Genomic DNA, 18,795 nt, shown 5'->3' with positions numbered 1-18,795 from the left:
GTGCAAAAAACTTTTATTAACTTTTTCACATTTCAAAAATAAAAGACCTCAAAACGATCAAATCAATAAAAAGGCTGAAATTGTTTATCTTAATATGTCAAGTCGTTCGTTACTAGTGCTTATCAAAACTGCTGCTTTGCGATTTGTTTAAAATTAACTGACTGTGATACTTTCGGTTCTTCTCGGAATGTAAACAAGAAAGATGAAGAAAGAATGATTTCATCGGCATTCGTTTATTACAAGAGTACATTTTTTTTTCTTTAAATTTTATATTCTGTTGTATAAATAAGAAATAAATTTATCAGGATTGATATTTATGATTTTATTCATTGGTTTTGATTGGTTAGAATTGTAACATTAATAATATTCTATATTGCATTTTTTCTTGTCGAATCCTTTTTCTACCAGGTTTATATTTAAAAATAAAATTTCATATATGGAAATTCAACGATATTGAGTGATGAAAGGGATGACCTAAATTTGTACTTCCATTATATATTAATGTTGACTGTTATTGTCGACCCAATTTTAGAAAGAGGAAAAATGATAGAAACAACATGTTCGAATTTAATTTTATTCCATGAAGTTACTAATTTAATTACGGGGTGAAGGGGGATAATTGTGAAAAGTATTTTATTTCCTGATTTTACAACCAGATATTATTTTACTGTATAATTATATATACAAACAGTATTAAACTTAACAAAAATTAAGAAGGGAAAAAATATATTTAGGAATTGTAGTGTCAAGCTGTAATTCCTGCCTTGAGCAAATCATATATTTTTTTTTCTGATGAATTTGTTGTATTGATACATGACATTATTTAATTTTATATATTATTGTAGTATTGTGTAACTGAATAGGAAAGAAAAATGGAAGTTAACATATTTGTTTGTTAAATTAATCAAATTGTTATACCAAGAAGAGTTTTGAATGGTTCTGTAGTGCACATATTTTAAAATATTTTTTCTTAGTATCAGATTAAATTTTTTTAAAATTTATTCTTAGCTTTATTTTTCATGTATAAAAAACATCTACTTTTAAAACAAATATTTATTTTATTTATAATCTATGTATTTTTATGTATTTGATATTTATTGTAAGTATTTGAAATAAATTTCTATTGAAAGTGTAGTAGTAATTTTTTTTACTAATTATTGCATTGATTGAACTAAAAATAAAGCTACTTTGAAACATATAAAACAAATTAAAAATGCAATTTTGTACGTTAAGCTAAAAAAAGAAAAAAGCTTTATTGTTAACTTTACTATTTTGTTGGTTCTGAATGGTTTTCAAGCGGAAGTCTGTCATTTTTACTTCTTTCTATGATGTGGAATTTGTTTTAAAATCATAAGGAAGGTTATAAAAATCAAATTGTTAAGAAAAATGACTTATAAATTGCAAGGATTAATTTTGCCCTTATGAATCCAATATTAAAATATATAATACAAGGATTTAATCAAAATTAGTATTTTAAAATTACAATTTAAATATTTTTTAAATATGATTAGCTTCATTTAATATTAAATTGTAGAGAAACTAGACCACACAAATTTGAAAATGACATGATTCATATTTATTAAAATTTTAAGCTATACAATATTAATATTTTCTTACAGATAAAATGACTGTTGATTAGAGAGAACTTCTACACATATATTCCATTTTGTATTAACATGGCTGATCCTCTTTCTGGGATTGCAATTATTATTTGCATAGCATTTGGGGTTTTAGTAAGTATTTCTGTTTACTATTATGAAACTGTAAGGAATTTTTTCTTTCATTCAGCTTTTTTTTATTCCATTGATTTTATTACTATTATTACACATTCAGATTTTGCTATAGAAATTAGAATTTTTTTTTCTATGGTGCAATTCTATTTTTAAAAAGTATTTCAGCAGATCTTTTGATTTTTTTAAAGCATCTGTGTACATCAACACTTACAACATTAATTTATTCTTTTATTTATTATGATATTGTTACAAAGAATAATAAATTATTAAAATTCTTTTGTGGAGAGGAAGAATTTATCTATTGAGAATTTTAAAATTCATCATACATAATTTTTAGGAATTAAGAAGAAAGAGTGGGGGGGGGGCAGTAACGTTTAAACCATTTTTGATGGATTTGGGCAAAAAAGTTCTCTCTTGGAGGTTTGAACAAGTTTGTATAATGATTTGTAAGATTTTATGTGACAATTCAAAAGCTCTTTTCTTTTTTAGTTATGAATTTTTCAGATAAATATGTAATACTTGAACACCACAAAACATTCATTTTGTTGAAATGCAATTAAAATGCATCTTTTAAATTTTAATAATTCTTTTATATGGTGTAATATTATTTAGATATTTATTGTTATGAAAGAAACTGGAAACATTTCCTTTGTTTCATCAAATATTTGATCATGTGATTTCTTTTTTCCTTTGTTGAAAGCTAAAAAAGGATTCTGTTTAATATCTATGTAATTTACAGTATGAATAAAGAATCAAATTATAATACCTTGTAAATTTAGAAGATAGAGGAATTGGACATTTACACTTTTAATTGTGCTGTGATGTTATGGAATTGTTTACAATACAAAGTGTCTTGTACATGATAAATAGAATTGAAATAAAACATTTAAAATAACATGATTTTAATATCAAACTGTTTGACCAAATCATCGACCTGAAATTACATCTCAGCAAACTACTTGAAATTAATTATAACCATTATTTCCTATGAACCAGCTGATCACTAAAGGCGACTAGTATTGAATATATTGTGAAGTATTTCTTTTGAGATTTTTTCGAAAATGTGAGGATGGGTGATAAGCAGCTATTTAAATCCAAGGATGATGAACTTTTATATAAAATAAATAACTAACCCATGGCGAGGTAGGTTGATTCTTTGATTTCCTTGATTACTTTAACTATATAAATTTCTATATAATATCAAACAATAACAATAAATTTTAAATTTAAAAATTCCAATTTTTAAATAATTCATTAATTAACGATCGTTAATTCATTAATTAATGATAATTCATTGATTAACGATAAATAACAGTGATTACAGCATTTTTATTACAGCAAATTTTTTTGTGTAACAATTCTTATATATATTTTTCTTCTTCAATTTTAAATATATTTTTGCATTACATAATATTAATTATTAATACTTTTTTTGGATATAATTACTTCATACCTAATAATTAATTATTATTTGATATATTGTGATATTTTAGATCATTTTAAACACTAGACAGGAACTAAAACCCACTTTTATTGCAATAATCTTTCTTTTTCTTTAGAAGAATTTATTAGGAAATACCCAAATTTTAATCATCTTAAAAAAGTTTCTTAATTTTGATGATTATGCTGTTGAGCATAAGTTAATTTTCAGTGAATTTTTATCCTTAACAATGTTTCTCATCTGTGACATGAGGGTGCTCAGAAATTATGGTATGTCCCAATATTTTTTAATACATTGTATTTTTGAAAAAGATGGATTGATTACAGGAAAACTTTTATCTTCATTATTCACATTATTTATTCTAAATATTTGTTTAGTACCATGGTCTTCTTTCTGCATCTGTAATTTGGCTGATAAGAACTCTGTATTAATGAAATGATCTTGAATCACGTGATATAAAAACTTGCCCTCTGTCAAATTTTCTTCTGACAAAAATAAAACAATCGTTCATCCTAGCTCCAGAAGTAAAGATAGATGTATTAGAAATTAGAGCAGGGGATAGAATACAAAAGCATATAATATTCTAATTTATTTTTTTAATACTGAAATGAATGGAAGTGAATTGAAACACAATGAAACAATACAACAAGAATCTTGTACTAAAATGTGACTTCATTCAGAGTTTTTACAGTATTTTTAATAATCAACATCATTTATTAATAAAGTATGAGCATATGAAGCCTATGTAAAAAGTCTACAGAATAAAATAAAGCATTTTGCTATGATATTTTTATGAACTATCAAAGATGATTATCAAAACAGAAATATAAAAAATTATTCATATCTACAATGTCATTCATTCTTTTTCTTCCAAACTTTATTTTACAATTGATTACAGAAAACTAATCTAAAGTAGTATAAATAGATCTGACCATTAATTCATGAAACCCTAGCAGATTACTCTTTAAGTATGTATTATGCAAGGTATTAAAAAAATGGTCAGTAGAATATAATAAATGGAGAAAATTGGATATTAAAATCTCTTCAGCATTTAAGCAGTACAAAAATGAGAAATAAGAAGTATAAAGTAAAAATAAATCTTAATTTTTTTTTAATTAATTGATTCAAATTTTACTGATTCTGATTCAAAACTGAAACATTTCAAATTTTTGAAAAGTTATCAGAAATGATAATAATTAAAAAATGTTTGTTTGAAAACATAATTATAAATCAAAGGTATTAATTAAAAACAAAGTTTCACAAATGCTTTGATTAAAGGTTGTAGCAGTTAATCATAGCTTTCGTTATTGTTTGCATCAAATTCTTTTGTTTTATTGTATCAAACTTATTGAGAATAATATTTTTCTTAATTGTTTATGCTTATTGCATAATTGTTAATATTTTTAAAGACTAATTCAGAAGTGTGTCATAGTATTTTAAATTTATGTGGAATTAGAAATATCAGTTTTGGATTTTGCTTTTAAGGAATTTGCTTCAAAGGAAAAACATAAATTTCTGCTGTAATTTATTAACCTTTTTTTGACACATATAAGCAAGTGTAATATATTTTTCTGATCATATTGAAATGTTATGATTTTTTGTGTTTTTAAATCTGCTTTTAATTTATTTCAGAGCATTCCACAAGATATATATATACAGAATTTGAAAAATGAAATAATATTTTGGATTTTAGAGAACATATAAAGTGTGTCTAAATTTACATATAAAGTGTGCATAATAATAGAGAATAAACCAACACATTTTATTTTTTCAATGCTGACATGACTTCCAATTTTTTTTCATTAAGTTTTTTGAAAAAAATATCTTATTGGATTTAGAATACAACATGTGAAACATTTATTATAGAAAATGTATTCAAGCATGAGCAAATTTATCTTTGTGCAGTTACAAATTACATAATATGCATGCATTGTGATATTGTCCCTGAGTATATATTAGCAGAAGAAACAAAAGGAAGTACCATAAAAATGCATGCATCTGACATAATTTTATTTCAACTATAGCAGTGCAAGATAACATCAGATCAATTACTATCAGCAATTTCAGGTGATGAAAATCAAGCTAAAAAGTTTTTGAATAATCATATTAAATAATAAGTATATACTATTACAAAATTTATTTATATTTAAGATTTCTAGAAGCCATTTCTTAATAAAATTTTTAAATAAATTAAGAAATGTGCTATAAACATTAGCACTTTACATCTACTTCTTTATTAATTTTCTTTATTATCTCTATGCGTGATTAAAGTTTGATGATTTTTTTACAGACTTTTGTGCTATTATTTATATTTGCAAACAGACAAATAAAGAGATTCTCTTTGAAGTCTAAATTTGGTCCGCACTTCCCTATTGCTCAAGATGCCCCTAAAGTAAGAAACATAATTTCTTAGCATAAATTTTATTAAATATTTTTTTTGAAATTTATTTTATAATTTTTATTTATATTTGTAAATGTTTTCAATTCTTTTAAGATGTATATTATTGTATATAATTAATATTTTTCTAAGGAAGATGAATAGTAATTATTTGTAGTGTCAAATTAAAAATGTTTTGGTAATTGAATTCCATCATTTTTTCTGTTAATACTGATATGCATGATACTAAGATGTGCTGTTTCCTTACTAATTATGGGTTTATGGAAATTTCCACATATATTACATAGTATAAATTATAAGGCCTAATTATAACTTATATATTCATACAAAGTATAAGAAATAAATTCTTTATATTTTATATAAAAAGGTATTTTAAAATTTACGTATGTTTATTCATAAATTCATACAACCAATTACAAGCTTAGCGATTTAATCCCAGTTATTAGATTACAGTTGCTTTCAATTTCAGGTTTATTACTTGCTCTTTATTATATTTATTTCTTATAAGTAAATCCATGAAAATTGAGAGTTTTCTGATAATTTGACAATATTTAGATTTGTTACTTGTGTATTTATCAGACAATGATTTTTATTAGACATATTATCCTGTTCAATATACAACTTACAAATTTTAAAATTCTACAATATTTATTGGTTTTCCTTTAGAGTGTTCAGAATGAAATAAATAGGAGACTTGATGTTGTAAAAACCATTGCCTATCAGCCAACCCTTCTAAAAAAATCTGATGAAATTTATTTTACTGAAGAAGCTAATAGTATTCATAGTAAGTATTATGTTTAACTTTAAAATTATATTAACTGTAAAACTTTTTTTCAAATTTTATTCAAAGATAAGTTAATATTTGTCTTATAATTAGGTGAAAACTTTCTTTTATCTTAAATCACGAGATAATTCCATCCTTTTCATTACTTATTATTAAATGATAATTCAAACTGAAGACTTATACTTTTATAAGAAAAGTAATCCATTTTATTTCTTACCATACTGCATTCACAATATACATGAATAGAGATTGAATGAGAACAGTATTTTGATTTGCTTTGAAATTGATAATGAGTTTTTATACAAATATACAATTCTTATCAACATGTGTATTAATTAAGATAATTTATGAATTACGATAATTCAAATTATCACTACATTAGTATGATATGGCACATTTTTTTTTTTCAAAAACAGACCAATGTGGTGTTAGATATCATTATATTGTTGCTGTTGTATCAAACTACTTAATGTCAAAAACAGCAAAATAGACAAAATTTTGATGTAACACTTGGAATCACTTCAACATATGGCATTCGGTGACAACATGCCACAAACTGTGAGTGGATGTAGCTATGCTGTTACAATTGTTTGCATCAATGAAATGTTTGAGAAATTTGACTTACAGCATTTTGATATTATAATAGAATGAACTTTTGAACTAAAGAATAGTGGAAATTTTTCTCTATGGAGACTTACATTAGTGCATTCTAATATTGTGACTACTGAATTGCATTTTCTTTTATACTATCTAAATAGATACTAATTTCTATTTTCAAGATTTTATTAATTTCTTTCACAAAATAGAACACAGAGTATTTGACAGCTTTTTTTATTTTCCAATCGTGTTTTTTTTTAATATCAAGTGTGTATAAATAGCTTATTTTAGACCAATAATTTTAAAAATATAAATAACAGGAATTTAACATGTTAGATAACTTGTACAAATGTATTTTTGTACTATTATAATGTCAAATTTAGTGACCTTTAATTATTGAATAAATTCTGAATTATTCACATTATTGCCAATAATATAAATCACACACAATATTTTTAACTATTAAATTTCTATTTCAAAAATTTAAGCTTAATTTAGAAAGAAAGGCTGTTTATTTTCATAAATGAATTAATTCATATGAATTAAAAGCAGTGATGAGTAAATACAAAAAATGTACCTTTTATTCATGATTTTTAAATACAAAATCATGAAATAAAACATAAATCTAAGATTATAAAAAGATCTGGGCTGGAAAACAAACAAACAAAACACACACACACACACAAAATCAGTTTTTTCCCCCTTCAGATTTCCAATTAAGTGCTGCCAGATTATTGCAGAAGGCAAGGGGACTGTCAGTTGGTATTCTTTCTTAGATTATACTAAATAATTCTCAGTCATGAATAGTAATTTTCAGACTATGAAGCGTAATTTTATGCTTAATAATTATTAAAATCTCCAAAGAAGGCAAACTGATTACTACTTAAAAACATTAATCTTATTGATTTAAAATCCCAGTCCTATTTTTTGATGAATACGATCAGAAATGGGTGATTTGATGTTGTCAGTAATAGAATGTACTTAACAGAATCTGTGGAATTTGCTAAGTGGAATCTGTGGAAGCTTTCTCTAGAAAGTTTTTGTACTGTTGTCAATTCCTTGTTGTTATGTGCAGAGTCTAATAAGAATGGCATCCCCTTTTTTTAAACTGAAAAAGATTACCAGGGTATTTTATATATTTATTATTATAAATTTCTGAAATTAGAATTTTTTAAATTTATAACTTCATATAAATCCACAAATGTATTAATGTATTGACAAAAAGAACTCAGAAACACACTTATAAATGGATCAGAACTGATCCAACTATAGTCTTTAGCTTAAAAATAATTTATAACATGCATTTCACTTTTGATATTATTGAACGGAATTTGTAGATCGATTTCGACCAAATGTTTAATAATGCATATTATAACCAGCAGTTTTTTTTTTTTATCAAGTATTTATGATAGTGTGATGTTTAAGTAACATTTTCATGGTTCCTATTTTTGTGTCTGTTGTTGAATTTGTTTTATTTATTTTATTGCAGTATATTTATAGTTACTGAATAAGCAAATAATCAATTAAATAAAGTAATATGTATGCTTTATTTGATTTATGTACATTCAAACTGTGGAAAGAAGAGGTCTTTTATCTCCCCTTCTGCAAGAAATCTAGCACCAAAGATTTTTGAAGTTGACAAACAACACTTTGCTTCAAAAATTGCTGTGCTTGTATTTTTTTTTTTTTATAACTTCCAATTTAATAGAAGAATCAGAACATTTGTTTATGAATTTATAACCGAAAGTCTGTTTAGCTCATATGGCAATTGTATATTTTTTGGGAATTCAGCAGAGAATTTTTTATAATAAATCAGTTTAGTTTGTTTTCAATAATTTTTTTGGTTTATTTGTATGTGTGTTTAAAATAAATGTTTTCATTTCAGAGCCGTGCCATCTTTATCGAATGAAAGCTTTGGATTCCATTTCTACATTAGGTAAGAATTTCTTTTGTATGTGTTATGTTTACCAAACTATTATAAATTAAAATTTGTTAACAGTTTGATTGCATGTTTTTATATTAAAAGTGGAAGTGATCTTTTTCCAAACAGCTTTTTTTAGCTCTTTTTCCCAACTAATTTTCTTTTTTATATGCTTATTGATATACGTTGATGAATAGAAAATTTTTATTTTGGAGGAAAAAGTGGCTAAAAATAAAATGATTATTGCTTTAATTCATATAAATTACCTTTGAAGTATAATCTAAGTATTTTTTCTTGAAAAATTAAATGTAATTATTATTGTATTCAAACTTTTTTTACAAGGTTTTGTGTAAAACTTTTTGAGTTGAAATTGTTTTAAATAATGTAATGTTATGAATTATAAGCATGTTATTTGAAGAAATTTAGAATTTTTTTTTCTTTTTAGTCACATCATTCTTTTAATTCAAAATTATTTACAAATTGGCTGAAGGAACTGTTATATCACATATGAAAGTGTTTTGAAATTTTATATTTTATCATTTATGTAGTATACATTTTTAAACAAAATCATTTCATGATGTATTTTCTGTCCATTTTATAATTTGCTGAAAGCACTGTTTAGTGCAGTTATGAGTTATGATTCGGAATAATTTAGTGTGAGCTTGCTCAAGTGTCTACCTATTACATATTTATTGCTTTTAGCATTGTCATTAGTTGTCATAAAAAGAGCTGGTGTTGGTTATGCACATCTTACTTTGCTACATAAAACTATAAGCTAATTTTAATTTCTTCTGTATAAATTTTACTCTAGAATAAACTGCCAATTTCTTTGTATTGCTTTTTTGGTATTCTTTATGATTAATCATTAGGCATGAGGTCAACATATGAGAATAGTAAATCAAATTTTTGGATTTCTAATCTACTCTAATGTTAGTAAACATGTTATGATGCAATAGTAAACATGTTATGGATGTGATATATGTTTATGTTATTGTAATTTCATAATTTTCTGCAATAGATGCTGCTATTATTGCTGCTGATCCTACAAAAGTTAGATCTTTCAATCAAGATTACAGAGTGTACTTAGTTCGACTTTATCAGAATGGTCTTTTTGGCCAGTTAGAAATATCTACAATTCATCGATATGCTGATTTATATGAGCTTGCAAGACATGAACCAGGAGTAAGTTGTTCTGAATGAAGTTAATTATATATTTAGTTTTTATTTGTATGTATTATCATGTGCATAATAATGTTTTTTGTAATGAAAATTGATATCTATGATATTGCAGTAAAGAAAATAACTAAAAAAGCAATCATTGGAGATGTTTTGTGATTTTTTTTCATGAATATTGCTTCTATCTGATGTAAGTTATTTTAACTACATTAATATGTATGGCATATAAAATTTTATAGCTAGCAAATTCTTTACAAAATAAAATAATCTTTCTTGAATACATTTTAAAATAAGTAGTAAAGCAAATGGCTTTTGCCCTGATGAACTTTAGAATTATACCTTTAAATTTCATACCTTATGCTGGAGAATGTCTTTATTTATAGATAAAGTTTTTAATGATTTTAAATTGATTCTTTTTACATTTTAATTCACAATGACATTATAGTGAGAGAATAATATGGAATGTTCTTCTCAATTTTTGCATCTTTCAAGTGTAGTTAGTTATATTCCCATATATTTTTTAAAGCAGAATCAAGCTCAATGAAGCTGATAATTATCTTTTGATAATGGTTAATATTTAGATAAATTGCAGTAAGACAAATCTTAGTTTAAACATATTAGTGATTTCCATGTAATATTAATACATATATCAATTCATTTTTTAAAAAAAAATTAAATATATGTATGTGATAGGGGAAATGCTTATGATCTAAATCCATGATGAACATAAAATTTAGCAGCATTGTTGTAGTTGAAAATTTTTAGAGACCCTATTAATTTTTGATTCAATAATTAGTATAGAAAGGGCATTCTGACAATGAGTAATTCATTTGAGAAGTAAAATTTAGAAAAAAGTACTGCATGTATTACAGCTGCAAGCAATATACATATGATTCAAATTATGCTTTTACCCAGTAATAATGATTTAAAAATGTTTTAATTCTGATGATTTTGGTATTTATAATTTTTAAATGGTTGGTCTTATTAGAATTCTAAACTATATATGTATGTATATATATAAGATAATTGGTGAAGGCCTTTAAGCCCTTGAAATTCAAAATAGTGTCTCTTTAGCAAATGAAGTAAGGTGCACCTATAGTAAAGGGACTCTGCTGAATTTATTGTAACATTATAATGCCTCTAGTGGCAGAATAAGGAAGTTACCAAAAATAACTAAAGAATATAGAGGAGATCTGATGAAAAGTCTAATTAGATCAACATATGTTATACCAAAATAAAAATACAGGAAGAAATTTCATTGGATTATTTGTGGAATTGGTAGAGACATTTATGATTAAATTTATGAACTTTTCATGACTTGAAAAAGAGCTTGTCTGAAATTGAAAAAATGTATTCTCCGATATTATGAAACAATTTTTCTGAATCAAGCAATGACAAATGGAAAGTTTTTAATTGTAATTGCAAATATTCTGCCTATTTTACAGACAATGCCATGAAACTTTTCCCTTTGTTTTTATTATGATAAAACTTATAATTGGCCTTTTTTTTTACAATATTCTTTATTGAATTATTTTTACAGCTTCCTTATTTTCAGGCTAGGGGAACTGTAAACCATCTCAATAAATGCAGTATAATCACTTTACTATAGATACCAATTACTTCTCTGATTATATGAAATGTCATTTTGAATTTAATCTTATTGTGCCTTTTATTTACAGCACCCACTTAAGATTTTGAGGTCAAATTTAACACAGGGTTGCTTTGCTTTCTTATTAATAACACAATAAATAACAAATGATGGGAATTGAAAATATATGATATCCGGGAAAAAAAAGTGATGTAAAAGCAAGGGTTTTTAATATAAAGATATATGTTTATAACTGATAAACAAACCTGATTGAATGGTCTGTCTCTGATTCACACCATAATGAAATCAACATTATGACAATGAAAGATAGTATGTTTCATGTGTGGAAAGACTATTTATATATTACGGCAACTTGATCGTAACATATTTATGATTTTAAAAATACAACCAGTATGCCTTGCATAAAAGCATAGTATCAATTAGTTAAAATGAAATATCTGTATCACATTCTACATATACTTCTGGCAAATGCTTGCTGCTGTAAATGAATGATTTTCTCAAACCCACTTATTGTAGTGTTTGCAGACTAAACTAGCTTTGTTATCACTTTTGAACAATGCACAATGTCCTCTTTTCTTGGTAACTGAAAGTCCAGTCTTTTCAGCTTTTTTTTTTTTTTTTTCATTTTTTCTCATGTCTTCTGCTATTGGCTTTGAAAATTACATCCAAACAAATGTCCACTAACTACAATGTATGGTTTTACCAGGAAAAAGTCAAGCTGCCTTACAGCAATTCCATTCTGTATTATTTTATGATGGATTCTAAGCTCTAAAGAGAATGCAAGTATTATAAAGAGAAATATCCAATGTGTTGGAAAAAAAAAACAAACTTGTGACCATCTGTTGGTTTTCCTTTTCACTCTGTAAGTTACTAACATTATATCAAGAGCATCTACTTCTCTTTTAGTTGCACTGTTGTCATGATGATAATAGGTTATTTTTAATGAATAATATTACTTATAGAATCATCATGACGAAAGATATTCTGTAATAATAAAAACTTGTTCTTCTTTGGACATAAGAGTCAACTCTTTAATGCAGATGTGGAGCTGTCACATCACAGTTTGCTTAAACTCAGGAGGAATGGAGGTTTTGTCTTTTGATTTTATTGATGGTAGCGTCATTCACCCTTCACATACAAAAGAAAAACTGCAACGATGATGCAATAATTCTGAAAGTATTGCACAAACATGATTGTAGCATTTTGCATATTAAAACATGAAAAATGATAGAATAGAAAAAATATGAATTTACATGTCCTAGTAAAATTTGCGAGATTAATTATTAAATATCAATTGATGAATGTATTTAATTATAAATGACTGATTATTATTAATTACTCCAGTATTATTCATTTTGTTCATACTTATATAAGTATTTATAAGATCTAAAAAAATACTGAGCACAAAATAAATGACTCTATTCACATGCTTTAAAAATAAATGAGTATTGGTTATATTTGATCCAAGAGACATGCAAGTATGACTTCCTATCCTATGCCAATAATTGCAATTATATTTTTAAAATATTATACAGTACTATTAAAAACTACAGAATAAATAATGTCATACAACCATGTAAGTGTTCACATTATATTTTAGAAGAATATAGTGAAAAAATTGTTTTCAGAAAATGTTGCATTTGTGTCAAAAAAGATTTGAAAGTTGCAGCAGGTTTAAAAGGACTTTATGATTACTTTGCATCTGTGTGTGTATATACATAATAAAAAATTAATTAGCTCTTTCCTTTCTTTTGTATAATTTAAAATGAAAACCCAATAAGAACAAAGTTGAGAAAGTATGATAGCTTTGAAAGCAAATAGTGAACTTTCTCTAAGATATTTGGAGAAGGTTTCTTGATTCTCTAGGTTAAGAAATAACAGAAGTAACATAGAAATTAAAAATATATATATATTGACTTATTAGACACCTTTTATTCAATTAGGAATACACTTTGATGTGATTTTTAATTCTACCATCAGATATTTTTGTATTCATTACACTCATTATTACTTCATTCATTTTATTCATTACACTGGAATATTAAACGAGAATTATGCATTTGTTTAAGATTACGCTTTTGTGTTTGTATCAATTCAAATGAAAGAACAAGCTTAAAAACTATGTAGTAGAATTAGAAAATTGTGGGTCAAAGGTTCATGTGCTGAATGCTATATGGTAAACATAGTATCGAACTGTATACAGTAATACACAGCACCATAAGATCATTTAGTATACAGTACACAGTGCAGCACAGTAAGATCATTTAGTGGTGATGAAAAAGAAAACCCTTTTATAGTAGTTAAAAAGCATGAAATAATTAATATAAAAAATAGAGTTTGCAATCAGTGTAATGTGTAACATCTATTATTTATTCACATTTAATATTTCACTTAATTTGTTTATATTCTTAACTTGTTAATCTAATTTATTTTTTAAATACATATACAAGTTAAGTAATTGAAGTTGTCGGGCATTTAGGTTTAATAGTTCATAGTAATCTTACAATGAATAGTTGGTTTAGAAACAGTTCAGCAGTTGATGAATATGTAGTAGCAAATAAACTAATCTGGGGGGGGGGGGGAGAGCTTATAAAATTTGGAGACGATAAAGTTTTATGAGCTGAAAAGCTGAGTATTTCTTTCTGCTTAGTACTTCAAATTTTGTGATGAAAAGTTGCTGGATAATATAGGTTGTTTGCTTCTTAGGATTACTATAATAATGACATGATTATATTAAAACATTTCTGATTACATATGTACCTCCTATAGATGAGGCTAGTAACCATGGTATTATCGTGATGACTCTGCTATTCATGATCCAGATGTCTTGGTGGAGTGGAGCTTTATGCTTACGAAGAAAGGTGTGAAAAAGTTACTTTTTAGAAAAAAAATATTGATGTGAAGGGAAAAAAATGGGGGGAGGGTGTAGTCTGACAAGTTTGTTAGATTTATGAAGCAATTGACGGTACAATGGGTCTATTTCTTCATATAAATGTTATTCCTTGTCAGAAATTGAATAAAATGTGCATTTTTTTTGTACAAGTTTATATCTTGCTTTTTTCATCAGTTATTGCCATAGCAAAGCTTTTGGGTATTACTGTATCAATGTCATGGATATATCCAATATATTTTCATGAAACTTCATTTTCTGAATAGTTGTACCTGCTTTTCTGAATAATTATACTTGATATTCATAATTTACATAGTGATGAAAGCAATTTTATTATTTAATGGATGCTATTGTATTCTTAAAATCACTTATGAAACTTGCTTTTCATTAAAGTTGTTGAAATAGAATGTTTGGGGTATTTAGTTTGAATGTTAATAATAAATGATATTAAAGTTGCAATTTGAATAATGGTGTTATTTCTTTCAAATGGTATGTCTTAATAAAAAGCATTAAACACACTAACTTATTCATACAAATCTCTTTAGCAACTTGATATAAAATGTTTAAAAGCATTAAATATAAGTACCAGCTGAAGATTCCTTCTCATTGCTGATTGATTTTGCATTTTTAATAATTTGTATTTTAGATGATTTAGAGACTTCTTTCTACTGTGCCTTTTCTTTCTATTCATATCTATATTGTATAAAAACACTTTATATTCACGTTTCTGATTTTGAGCATTAAGAGAGCATAATTGAAAAATGATTTTTTGTATGTTTTGAAAAAGCTAAAAGAATATCAAAAGATTTGTAATATAAAGCCAAAAAAAAAAAATCTTTAATTAAGTTTTTGCTATGTCAAAATTCATTAGACAGATTTCTTATGCAGCAGATTTTATATATATTAATAGAAACCTTTTTCCATTTAAATTGAATAATTATAATAATTATTAGTATTGAGATGAATAACTTTGCATAAAAAAACATAAATAATATAGTAGAATTCATAATTAAAAATATTTAATATTTTTATGAACATAAAAATATTAAATGAATTTACGTTTAAAAACATATTGGCATTTTTATTTGTTTGTTTTCTTTTCTTAACATTGTTTACTACTTTTCTTTCAGGATTTCAATGAAGAACATTATCTACAATTCATTGACTTAATGATACAGATACAGCACAAGTAAGAACATATTTTTAATTATTTAATTCTTCATATAACTGAATGATTCAAATGATGTGTTGCTATTATTAACAATTATCCCCCCCCCCTAAAATTAAATGCTATTGATATATACGATGAATTAAAAGCTTTGCAGAGTGAAATTAAAAAAAGCCTTCAGAAACTCATAATTGTGATACAAAATATTTTTAGTTGTAATTAATTCTAATATGTTGCCTTAATGTATTAATTCAACTGTAGTTAGCGTCCATAATTATTTTTTTAATCCTGTATTCTTTCACTGATGCCTTTTTAAGAGTTTTGAAAGCCTATTTAAGAATTAATAAAATTTAAGACTAATGTATCTAGTAAATGAACCTGTTTGTAATGATACAAGGGGATGAATTGATTAATTCATTACTTAGAAGTATATGAGTGAAAGTTTAATGATCAAAGTTGTAATGTTGCCAATGATGTAATATTAAAAATGTAGAGAAAAATTATTGGAAGAAGCCTTTTCTAGTATTTCTAATCACTATTTGCTTTCTAATTAGGTACATATACATTGTATATTTTAAAAATTCATAATTTTGCTATAACTGTTCTCAAGTAGTGTAAATGTTGTTTAAACAGAATGCTACAATTGTATTTATTTTAATCTCTATAAAATTTCAATGGAATGCTAGTGAATTTGATTTTGAAAATTTTGCTTTTGAGAATTAAAAAATTATTTTTAGGTAAGACCACAATAAATAAAAAATAAATAAATGTTTTTTTTTTTACTAAAATTAGGGTGAAATTGAAAAATACAAAAATTTTCTTAACATTTAATATTTCAAATTTTTGAAAGGAATATTGAAAAAATAAGATTAACCTCATTGAATTTCCTAATTAAGTTAGCATGAACATTTAATATGAAAAAAAAAATGTATGGAGTGCAAAATAAGGATGTTTTTAGAAATTACAGTTGATTTTTTTTACCATTATTTTACTTGTAATCATTAACAGTAAAAATATATTAATAATAAATAAATGAATGGATAAATAAAAGTGATAGCTAAAAAATAGCTGACATTTAATATGGGATATCTGAGGCTTAAACATGATTTTTTAAATTTGTAAATAGCTATTGTAATTATTCAGTTCGGCATCACATTATTTTTATTTTTGTATGAGCAAGACAGGGTTTTTTTTTTTTTGTATTTTTTCATTGTTATCTAATTAAATGGTTTACTTCTTTACTTCAGGTATATCTGTATATTTAAGGTGTCTACCTTTTTTGTTGTATATTTAATATATTCTGATTATTTGTATTTTTTTTACAAGAATTATATATTTATACGTTGTTCTTTGATTAGTATATCAAGCAAAACCTGTTCAAGGCAACCTACTGTAAGTAAAAATGCCTCTTGTTCTACACATACTTCTGAATCATCTAGGCACATCACTAATGGTAAAGTTCCAGCAGTCCCTAGTTGTTTGCAGGTTGAGACTAATACTGAAGATAAAAAATCCACTTATGAAACGTCCGTGTAATGCTCTTTACAGTATTTGCTACCTAATAAGTAGTTCCTGTTTTTAGCCACACTTTGTTAATTTTATTAATATATTATTTGATCTGTGATGTACTTTAATATTTTCACTCTTTAAAGAAATATTTATTTGTTATTTTTATGTCCATGTGCCTTGCACAATTTCCCCAAAAAATGAAGTTCAGTAAACTTGCATGTATTCTTTATTTTATTCAGGAAAATATTATAATTTATTATCTTTAGTGAACTGGAATCAAATGCAAAAATATCTTAAAATAGTGGTGTTGAATTCTTTATTTGTTTCAAAATCAGTTTCTACAGAATAGTTTAATATTATGATTTTTATTGATAGTTATTATTTAAGCTTAAGCTCATTTATTGATCTAATTTCTTATGATTAGTTATTTAAATATCAAGCTTTCCAAAAAAAAAAAAAAAAAAGCATGGTACTTAGGTGATACATTTATAGGATGAGAGTTTGCATTTCTGATGGAGTGTTCTGTAACAAAACTTAAATTCATTTTATTCCAATTAGTTTCCAGAGGCTCCAATAATCTTTGAAGTTAGGTCAAGCATGAAAAATCAGTTCAATCATATATTATGAACGTATTGGTGAAAACATTATTTGTGCATGTTTGAGGGCAATACTTTAGCTAAACTGAACTTGGTTGCATATTCTATCACTATTTCAGTTAAAGAAATAGTGACAGTAATATTGAGTTTGCTCAATATTACAAGTGTGACTTAATACATTGTGAAAAATTTCATGATATATGCCTTTACATGAATTGTTTGTGCATTGCTATTAACAAAGCATTTATAATTGACACTCAATGTGGTCAGTCACTTTCTGTAACATTCTGCACAAATTATTTTCCAAACAATCATTATGCATTTTTACTTAATAATTTTCTTTTTCCTTGGGTTACTTGTCAACCTATAGGTTTTTAAAACTTTTTAAATACTTGATCTATCTTTAATGCTCTCAAATTACATGTATTTTATTCTTGGAGAATTAACTATGCTGAATATAATTTAATCGTTCTAAGATTATATATTTGAATTATTAGATTTTTCAGATTTTAATGTTTTTGCTCTGTTAGCTTGTATAACTGTTGTATGTTTATAAAAGTTTTTGACAGAATAAAATTTTTATATTGTTAAATCTTTCAAGAATATGCTTTATACAAATATGTTGAAAATGTAGTAAAATGATGGATATATTTGAATATTAATAAAGGATGTTAATTTTTTCTAAAACACTATTTTAAAGTTGAATATGTGACATCTGAATTGGAGCTGTTGGATCTATTTATACATTTAAATAATGTATTGGCTTATATAAAACTTTTTCCAGTTTTTTTAGATATGGTAATGTATAAAGCTCTAAGGAAGTCAATTAAATAAATGAAATAATTTATAGAATCAAAAAAACTGTTTATTTCTCACTGGCTGGATGTTTGAATTTGATAATGATACTAAATTTCAGAAGTTTCTGAAAACCATTTTAAATTTTACACACTTCTTCATCACAAAATTGAAATAA

At 25.1% G+C, this 18,795-nt stretch overlaps 1 protein-coding gene across 2 annotated transcripts; it reads left to right on the top strand.

Annotated features, from left to right (window-relative positions):
* The first annotated feature begins 146 nt into the window (after positions 1–146).
* Positions 147–18,263, top strand: LOC129960674 (protein C1orf43 homolog). Of its 2 annotated transcripts, XR_008783653.1 has the most exons (9): positions 147–244; positions 1,620–1,733; positions 5,465–5,566; positions 6,239–6,356; positions 8,839–8,889; positions 9,893–10,056; positions 14,429–14,520; positions 15,680–15,738; positions 17,076–17,137. XR_008783653.1 is itself a non-coding variant. In XM_056074239.1 (8 exons), exons 2-8 carry the CDS (start codon positions 1,677–1,679, stop codon positions 17,251–17,253), a joined length of 729 nt encoding a protein of 242 aa, XP_055930214.1. In that variant the 5' UTR covers positions 147–244; positions 1,620–1,676; the 3' UTR covers positions 17,254–18,263. The 2 variants fall into 2 exon arrangements, 1 of the variants encoding a protein (XP_055930214.1); XM_056074239.1 differs by lacking the exon at positions 14,429–14,520 and having other exon boundaries at positions 17,076–18,263.
* The last annotated feature ends 532 nt before the right edge of the window (positions 18,264–18,795 follow it).

The sequence above is a fragment of the Argiope bruennichi genome, chromosome 2 (genome assembly GCF_947563725.1).
Source record: "Argiope bruennichi chromosome 2, qqArgBrue1.1, whole genome shotgun sequence".
NCBI classification, from domain to species: Eukaryota; Metazoa; Arthropoda; class Arachnida; order Araneae; family Araneidae; genus Argiope; species Argiope bruennichi.
Note: the sequence above shows the minus strand (reverse complement) of the source record. Positions and strands in the feature narration are given on the sequence as shown.

What these genes read in the sequence shown, in the direction of transcription:
- LOC129960674 (XM_056074239.1), top strand. Translation starts at nt 1,677, where the DNA reads ATGGCTGATCCTCTTTCTGGGATTGCAATTATTATTTGCATAGCATTT. An exon ending in GCATAGCATTTGGGGTTTTA is followed by an intron (nt 1,734 to 5,464) that starts GTAAGTATTTCT and finishes ATTTTTTTACAG; the next exon opens with ACTTTTGTGCTATTATTTAT. An exon ending in TTGCAAGACATGAACCAGGA is followed by an intron (nt 10,057 to 15,679) that starts GTAAGTTGTTCT and finishes CTTTTCTTTCAG; the next exon opens with GATTTCAATGAAGAACATTA.